This window comes from Drosophila rhopaloa, unplaced genomic scaffold, assembly GCF_018152115.1.
Source record: "Drosophila rhopaloa isolate 14029-0021.01 unplaced genomic scaffold, ASM1815211v1 contig_3, whole genome shotgun sequence".
Taxonomy (NCBI): Eukaryota; Metazoa; Arthropoda; class Insecta; order Diptera; family Drosophilidae; genus Drosophila; species Drosophila rhopaloa.
This window is the reverse complement of record NW_025335123.1, coordinates 10,233,030-10,242,044: the sequence shown is the minus strand read 5'-3', so window position 1 is coordinate 10,242,044 and position 9,015 is coordinate 10,233,030. Positions and strand designations below refer to the sequence as shown.

At 41.9% G+C, this 9,015-nt stretch overlaps 1 protein-coding gene and 1 long non-coding RNA gene across 2 annotated transcripts; one reads left to right on the top strand and one right to left on the bottom strand.

Annotated features, from left to right (window-relative positions):
* Positions 1-5,562, bottom strand: LOC108049937 (protein piccolo-like). Its single transcript, XM_017131343.2, has 4 exons — positions 5,451-5,562; positions 3,767-5,392; positions 2,409-3,539; positions 1-2,342 (listed from the first exon to the last, which is right to left on the bottom strand). The coding sequence occupies exons 1-4, from the start codon at positions 5,487-5,489 to the stop codon at positions 102-104; spliced, it is 5,037 nt and encodes a 1,678-aa protein (XP_016986832.2). The 5' UTR covers positions 5,490-5,562; the 3' UTR covers positions 1-101.
* A 1,212-nt stretch (positions 5,563-6,774) lies between these two features.
* Positions 6,775-8,527, top strand: LOC108049842. Its single transcript, XR_001769558.2, has 3 exons — positions 6,775-6,876; positions 8,091-8,191; positions 8,250-8,527. It is a non-coding gene; the product is annotated as an uncharacterized LOC108049842 (long non-coding RNA).
* Positions 8,528-9,015: the final 488 nt, after the last annotated feature.

Genomic DNA, 9,015 nt, shown 5'->3' with positions numbered 1-9,015 from the left:
ATCAAACTTATCACAAGTATTACTTGAAGATCATATTTGCTATAACTTGGTTATTTTAAGGCTTTTGCAACTCAGTACCCTTTAATACAAGTGAAACCTATTCATTTTTCGTGAATTTTGTTAGGTGGGTTGAATTTATTGCTCTGCACTGCCCGTGTAGGTGCAAGGCTGGCTTGTAAACGAAGGTATGGGATAAACCTTTCAATGCACGGTGGTCCCTTTCTCCAAAAATCCCTTTTTAACGCACGACGCCGTTTTGCCTCAGAGACCGATTTTAGTTTGGCTCCACCACTTGGTAAAGGAGTATTGACTTGAGCACCTTCACCAGTAAATGGAGGAGTACTTTCTAGAGGAGTATTAATTTGAGCACCTTCACCAGTTGGCGGACAAGTATTGACTTGCGCACTAAACATTTCGCGAAATCCATTGTTTGACTGCCAAAGCTTACTTTCGTTGGACTCAAAATCAGGCAGTTTGAAAACAATTGGTATTGGGTTAGCAACATCTTGAAGTCTACCTCCCAGGCTACTCCCAATGCAATAGGTTGCGGTAGGGTTGAATATAAATGGGGTGTTATTGTCCTTTACCTTGTCCGAGTTATCTGATTTCTCCAATTTATCTGATTTCTCCGATTTTTCTAATTTGTCCGATTGATCTGATTTGACCAATTTATCTGATTCTTCCGATTTCTCAGATTTTTCCGTTAGTACCTGATCTTGGGATCCAACATCCGGTTCTGATGGGCCTTCAACTGGAGATGGATTTCGAAGGCGGAGAACTGGGCTTTCTCTATTTAGGTTTGACTTCGCTGTCTGCAACAATTCTTTGGCAGTATCCGCCTGTTTAACTTGATTTTGCGCTTGGTCATTCGCAGCTGGAATATTGGGCCGCAGATATAAAATTGGGGTATGCGTATTTTTAGCTGCCTTTCTATTTTCAAATAATTCCCTCTTGTTCGAATTAGTCCTGTTTTGCACAGCTCCGGCTTCACGAACCGCCGAAATGAACTTGCTACATTTTGAATTTGGTAGGGATTGCAGCTCGTTAGACCTAGGGCTTGGTGTTTTCCTTCTGGGTTCCATCAGCTCTGGATTGGCAGCAGGTGCAGGTTGTGGGTTAGGTGGGGGGGCACCAGGTCTAGGCTGGGGAGGACTAGGCGGAGAGGGCGGTCCAGCAGGTTCAGGTACTAACTTTCTACCGACATTTTCGTGAAGTACTAAATGTGTTCCTGTGTTCTTTATCAACTCGCCCTGGCTAGTAATTTTCGAATATTTTTTGAGGGTTTCTTTTGATGGTGGTTGCTTAGAACTTGAGGGCTTTGGTTCTTCTGGTTTTTGGTCAGGGGCGACCTTTTGATCTTTTGGTTTCGGGTTTTCAAGCTTTAGTTCATCTGCCTTTTGGACTTTGGGTTGCAGGTCTTCGGGCTTTATATTTTCCAGCTTTGAAGCTTTTGGTTGTTGGTCTTTTGGATTTCGTTTGTCGGACTTTGGTATAGATGAATTTAAGTCTTTGGCTTCCCTTTCTTTGGCTTTATTTTCTTCTGCTTTATTTTCCTTGGCTTTATTTTCCTGGGCTTTATTTTCTTTGGCTTTATTTTCTTTGGCTTTATTTTCTTTGGCTTTATTTTCTTTGGCTTCCCTTTCTTTGTCTGCCATTTCTTTGGCTGCCTTTTTTTTGGCTTTAAGTAGATTCTTTCGGTCTGTATCCTCTTTTTTGAGGCGCCTCTTCATTTTCTTGGACTTGGTAGCCCTCTGTAGATCCACATTTTCATTCAGACCATCTTCCTGTAAGTTGTACTTGATGTTAACCTCCGGCTCATCCAGAAGCTCAAACATATTTGACACCCGAAGCATTGCATCTGTCCCTGGCTCCTTGTATTTATGTTGAGAATTTAATGGTAGGTGACTTTGTGGAGCAGTAACCTTTTTTTTTCCTAGTGGGGATGACTTCGAAGAATTATTTGCTAAACTGATTAAAGGCTGTTTGTCCTGCTGGGTGCTACTAAAAGCTTCTGGATTCGATTGGGAACTCTTTGGCGATTGTAACTCAGTTTTGGCTATATTGGGCTTTTGTGATTTTTCCTTTATACCTTGTTTTTCAGAATTCACATCGTTTTTTTGTTGAAGAACGTTGCGCTTTGCATCGGTTGGAGGTATTTTCGGTACCATCGTTGGCTGGCTCATCCTGTTTTCATGCGAGTGGTGCATGTACTTCAACAAATGATCCGTTGATTCCTGTTTCTGAAAGCTATTTCCTGGTGGTACAGGTCCCTGCTTTGGGGTTACCTTCGTTCGTAGACGGCTGCCCAAAGGCGGCCATTGAGGAACGTGGACCACTGGCTCCTGGAAATAATACAAGAAATTATTTTAAATGCTTTGTTTTACCTGGGATTGGATTCTATGGCTCACGTTTTTCTTTGGCGATGGAGTACTATACGCTTTTGGCATCTGTACCGACTTTTGGATATTTTTTGAAAGGTTTGTAGTAATGTTGGCCTGCTTAATCGGTTCCAAAGAGGATGCTGGGATAGTTGGTTGAGGGATTTTCTCCGCCACATGCTCATTAATAATCAACTGTGATATCTGCAAGGCATGTGCTTTTGGAATCTTCTGCGACTTGGAAGCTAGAGTATGGCCTTTCTCGATGGGTTCCGGAGTAGGTGCGATGATTTGTGCCTGTTGTTGCGGATCTAGAAGAGCTGCAGTAGAAAGCTTTATTGGCTGTGGGATCTTCTCTGCCAGAGGCTCAGTAATATTTGACTGAGATATCTGAGGGACGAGTGTTTTTGGAACCTGCTCCGATTTGAGATCACTAATTTGCGATTTTTCGATAGCCTCCGGAACAGCTGCAATAACTTGTGCCTTAGTCGGATCGGAAAGAACAGCAGTAACCTCTAATGGCGGAATACTCTCTGGCAGCGAATGGGTAATATGCAACTGTGCATTTTGCTCCGATACAGAACAATTAATATGTGCCTGTTCAATTGAGCCCGGAATAGCAGCAGTGATAGATGGCTCCATCATCTGATCGGGCAGTGGAGCACTGTTATTCAACGGTTCCTTCATTATAACCATGGCCGACTCTGAAATCTCCAGAGTGGCTTCCTGATTAAGATCCTGGTGAACTGTATCAACTTGATGCTCCATTTCAAAAGTCGCATTTTGGTCGCTTAAGTTTAAAATCGTAGGCCGTTCCTGGTGCATCAAGGATAAATGTGGAGCCGTAGTGTCAGAGTGTTCCTCCTGCATAACTTGCATTTGACCGACTTCCACCTGAGTCACAGTCAAATTGCCAGACTGATTGCCAACTTCAGTTGGACCCGTTTCCAATTCCTCCGTGTTTAAGGACAAATTGGGATCCTGAATCATATTGGCAGGTTGCTGTACCATTTCGGGCTGTATAGGTTCTGGTGCGGGTAGTCCTGTCATGGCAATTGATGAATGATCTGAAGTTTCAACATTCTCTGTTTCGTTTTTATGATGACCCAAGCAATGGTTCAGACGTGATTGATGACATGGAAATTGACTGCGAATTACGCGCTAAAAAAAAGTTGTTTTATAAGTTAAAGAATGTGGAATCGAATATAAATACATATTTATCACTTTTACAATGTAAAAAAAACCGTTAATAATAATCTTAATACTTAAACTCAATTAGAAAAAAATTGTTTCTGCTTTTGAATATTTTGTCATAAATATTAAAACATCTGTTTAAGGGTGTTCTAATATTTTCAAATGTTTTTAAGTTCTAAGTTAAGTAAACTTACGTCTCCAACAGGATCACGGTTCTCAGGCACTGAACGATATGAATACTGTTGTTTAAAATCAATTATAAGCTTGTCGCCGGTTGTAGTGACCGAAACTGAGGGTGCCAACAAGATCTCAGACACCGGTGGCAACTGGACTTCGGGACGGATCTCTGAGGGAGCAGGCGGTGCCTGCACCTGCGGTTTATTCGTCATCAAATAGATCACTGGTTGAGGTGGCTGCTCAGTCATCAAATATTCCGGTTGTTGGGGAGCTCTGGCCACAGGTTGAGGTGGCTGCTGGGTCACCATATAACCAATGGGATCTCTGGCATCGCGTCGGGGTTGTTGCTCAATCGTCGAATAGAGCTCCGGTTGTTGGCAGGCTCTGGCTACGGGTTGAGGTGTCTGCTGGGTCACAATATAACCATGAGGATCAACTTGTGGTTTGTGCTGAATCGTCACATAGATCTCCGGTTGTTTGGAGGCTGTGGCCACAGGTTGAGGTGACTGCTGGTTCACCATATAATCATGAGGATAACCTTGTGGTTTGTGCTGAATCGTCACATAGATCTCCGGTTGTTTAAAGGCTCTGACCACAGGCTGAGGAGGCTGCTGGTTCACCATAAAACCATCTCTGGGTTGGGATTGTTGCTCATTCATCAAATATATCTCCTGCTGTTGGGGAGCTCTGGCCACAGGCTGAGGTGGCTGTTGGGTCACCATATAACCATTAGGATCTCCAGCAACGAGTTGGGGTTGTTGCTCATTCATCAAATATATCTCGGGCTGTTGGGGGGCTCTTGGCACGGGTTGAGATGGCTGCTGGGTCACAATATAACCATTAGGATCTCTGGCAACGGGTTGGAGTTGTTGCTCAGTCATCAAATAGAGCTCCGGTTGTTGGGGAGCTTTGGCCACTGGCTGAGGTGGCTGCTGGTTCACCATAAAACCCTCTCTGGGTTGGGATTGTTGCTCATTCATCAAATATATCTCCTGCTGTTGGGGAGCTCTGGCCATAGGCTGAGGTGGCTGTTGGGTCACCATATAGCCATTAGGATCTCCAGCAACGAGGTGGGGTTGTTGCTCATTGATCAAATATATCTCCGGTTGTTGGGGGGCTCTTGGCACGGGTTGAGATGGCTGCTGGGTCACAATATAACCATTAGGATCTCTGGCCACGGGTTGAAGTGGCGGTTGTTGCTGTGTCATCATATACATCGCTGGTTGCTGGGCGACCTGCTGCGGATCAGTGGGCATGGCACGAGGTAGTTCGGAATTGTACCAGCAGCCGTGATAGTAGTATCCCGGCGTGGTGCCGAAATGAACGGGTTTAAGTGGGGCTGGGCAGTACGCCGAAGAGTCCGACGTCGAGTGGGGAGGGGTGTACGGCAGGGAGGACGCCGGTGGGTTCGTTGGAGTGTATGCCAATGAGTTCGGTGGGGAGTACTGGGACGGGTTTGGCGTGGGCATGGAAAAGACACGCTGATGGTGAGGAGTATTCCTCGGGTACGGAATCCACGGGCGTCGAGTGGGCGTGGCACGCCTGTTACCGTTCCAGGCTCGCAATCTTGGGTCGCGTTCCCGTTGGTAACGCGCATCCCCGTAGGAGAATTCTTGTAAATCTTGCTGATAGTTATTGATTACCTGAAATTTAATCGCCTTCGTTTTCTACTTGAAACTAAACAATCGTTAGGATATTTACGCTTGAGTTTGGCTGCGGGTTATACATGTTTTCTGCCATTTATCAGGAGCTCTCTTCTGAACAGAACCTTGCGCAAGCGCAGCCAAATAAGAAAAGGAAGTGACAGGCGATTTAGAAAGTCACGTGGAAAGTCAGGTGGCAACGCCGCGCATTTTTATCGGCGCAGTTAGCTTTTATGCATTATACGCACCCTATCGCCTACTCCGATAAAAATTGGAAAAACTTCACAAATAGTGGGGACTGTTTAAAATTTTCTTAAGGAAACACTTAAGGGCCCCCCCACGATTTCAAATTTTGACGATTTTCAATGGGCTGGAAAATGTACATATATTATTTTTTAGGCTTGCAACTTTGCATTCATTTAATTGAAGACTTAAATAATAAGAAAAAATGTAACATAACTTTTTTTTTTTGTTTTTTGTCATGAAAAAACCCTTTCTTTTCGTCGGCGTAGTGGATTAAAGCTCACTGGAACATCTGAAACCAAAAATTCCAACGGGATTAGGAAGAGTATATGTATGGCTATAGCATGAACTAGGATTTTTAAATTCGGACAAAAAATTACAGAACTGCTGACCTTTGAACATTTTTTTTTGAAAATCGCCTTCTTTTCAGCCACAAATCAAGGTAAAAAGTAAAGAAGATCTGCACCGATTTGATTTATCCTAGTTCATGCTATAGCTATATATGCATAGAAAAACGTATTAAAATACGCCAGTCATAAAAATACTGTTTCGAGAAAAACGCGTTTAAAATTTTGAGAAGCTCTCGCCGTCGCCTGAGGCTTCCACCATAAATCGGCTATATCTTCAAAAGTTTTTGAAATTTCCACTTGAAATTTTGAAGGAACATTCTTGAATAGTTATAGGTTTGAATTAAATAAAAAAATCGATTTTTTGAAACCGAAATGGGGGGGGGTCCCCTTAACCGTAGTATTTTCTTGTGTGCACCTTTTTTTGCATTAAAAATAAAAATTAAGGAAACTTTTAAAATTATTTTGAAGGAATCTTTACTTTTGGTATTATCATTCAAAATCTACGAGTGATTTACATGTATGTATAATTTAAAAAATATTTCGTGTGGAAACTTTTTAAAGTTGAAACTTTAAAATGTTTTATGTATCGCTGATACTTAAAATTAATTTGAGTTTTGGCCTCAGAAAAGTTGCTAGGCCCAAGGTCTGCCTGTTTATAATTCTTAAAATATTAATATATATTTAGAGTGATAGTGAGGACTCCATATTTCTTAAGCACAATAACTGCTCGTGTAGTGACTCCTTTTTTGTTAGCCAAGTGGCAACACTATTTTAAGAAAAAGTGCTTTTTTCAACACCGTTAAGCAGGTTGTCATATTTCTGTATTCTTTCATCTTGATCCATTCGAAGAGTCGAAGTCAAAGAAATCTGAAACGAGCTTTATTATTTTGGGTAAGTGAAAATATATTGCCTTTTCTGGTCGTTATTTTACGACCATTTCTGGTCGTTATTTAATACTCTCGCGCAAATGACAAAAAACAAACGCCTTAAAAATAAACGTTTATCGCGCATTTGCATATTTAATTGTAAAGAAAATTACCCAAATAAAGTGCGGTGAAATTCGGGAATGCAATGCAATCAATTCCCGTGGAAATCAACCCAAAAAACGAAGCAATTCTCCATAAATCTCCTGCGCAAACTAAACAGCAGCGCGATGGTGCGAGAGAGATGACACGAGCACGCCAAAGCGGGTGCGAGCGAGACGACGCCGTGACCGCAAGGCGGCGAAGACGTCGTGACTTGCATTATTAGACAAAGAAAAGGGTTAAAATGCAAATTACATTCCCAAACGGGAACGGAATCCCATCCAGGCCGACCCCATCCATTCCCTCCAATCCGTCCCAACCTCCTCACATCACATGTCACCCCGGCAAGTTTGTCAAACGTTTGACAGCGATCAGGTTCCGAAATTAATGCATGGCTGCAATTAAATGTGAATAAAATGTAAAAGTTTATCGGGCGAGAACCCTCTGCGACGTTTTCTTAAGGTTGCGTAATTGATTAGCCCGCGGCACTAGCGGGATTTTCCTTTTCCATTTTTCTTCGGGGTCCTGCGAACGTTCGGTGACCTTTAAAATGTCCTATGTCTTATGTCCTGTGTCCAGGCGCAGGCGTCGCTAATTGCGACCCAAAACCCAAACCCAATTATGGCAAGTGACCGACCTTTAGTCAAGGAACTAAATGCCTCCATATGGCGTGCGAAGGTGGATCGACTCGGTAAATGTTTGTTTGACTAAAAACTGCATTTTTCTTCGGTCTTCCCGAAAATAAATTTCACAGATCCACCACTTTTTTATACAAATCAGAAAATTCAAAGATCCTATAACATTTGTTAAATATTATAAATACGAAGAGGACTAATTTCTTTACTTCATATGCATGTTGGAAAAAATATTCTTCGGGGATGTCTCAAAAACCTTATGATTCCAATTAAACTCAATAGAAAATTTGATTGATTTTAAGGACTTTTAGATTTGTTCTTATCATTTATGTAGACTACCTAAATGGGCAGAAAAAGTCTTGATATTCTAATAAATTCATATTTTAATATTTTTTAAAATAAGAGGTAACTCAAAATAAATGTTTGTTCTAAATTTTAATTTTAGATTCCCAATTCGAAGAAGAATGCAAACCCTTATTTATTCTGCTGTAAAAGCTGTTGATTTCGTGATGGATTTATTTATAAATGTTCTGCGTACTATTTACGGTAAGCCTTGTAGACCAACACTAAATAGTTGCTAATGTATGCCTATATTTCCATTTAGCCATGGTTTACTTACGAGTCTGGGATCAATCAATCGATTTCGAAAACGAAGAAATGGCCGCCGATCCGGAGGTTCATGACATGTTGCCCGAGACCGAAACCGAGTCGGAGTCCGAGAGCGACACCGACTCGAGCTCTAGTGATAGTGAGAGTTCTGATTGATTCTTAAATCCCAGAGTTGTGGACATCTTCGACGATTTATTTTTAATATGATCTCAGTTCCACTTCTCTTATTAAACTATAGGATGCTTTAATTGGAATATAATAAACTAGTTCCTACTCCATGTTTTTGGAATACGAAATTGTAAATTACATTTTTGGAGGAGGCCTAAAATGGCGCACATCGGATCCGCAACATTTTAAAACTGCTGTCATTTAATTGCGGATCTCTTGCGAATAGCGAAAGGGCCTTTTGCACACCAGCAGGCAAAAACTGGAGCACAAACAGAGATCACTGCAGTTTTTCGCACGTTTAAAATGGTGATTTCGTTATCGCAACCCCTAACCCATCAACCCATCGCTTAACCCTTTCGATCCTACCTCGGCGCGGTGGTTGTGACCCCGGCGGTTGTCTGCTGATGCTAAACGTATTAACCCATGACCGCTTTAGCCATTGTTTATTGCCTAATTTGCGGTTAAATTTTGATTTTGGCACAATGATTTCATTTTCGATTTCACATTTTCAGACAGATTGAGATTTATGTGTGTGCGCATTGCGCATGTTTTCCAAATAATAATTCTGAGGAGAGTGTGCGAATTTTTTGGCG

What these genes read in the sequence shown, in the direction of transcription:
- LOC108049937 (XM_017131343.2), bottom strand. Translation starts at nt 5,489, where the DNA reads ATGGCAGAAAACATGTATAACCCGCAGCCAAACTCAAGC. An exon ending in ACCCGCAGCCAAACTCAAGC is followed by an intron (nt 5,393 to 5,450) that starts GTAAATATCCTA and finishes ATTAAATTTCAG; the next exon opens with GTAATCAATAACTATCAGCA. An exon ending in ACCGTGATCCTGTTGGAGAC is followed by an intron (nt 3,540 to 3,766) that starts GTAAGTTTACTT and finishes ACTTTTTTTTAG; the next exon opens with CGCGTAATTCGCAGTCAATT.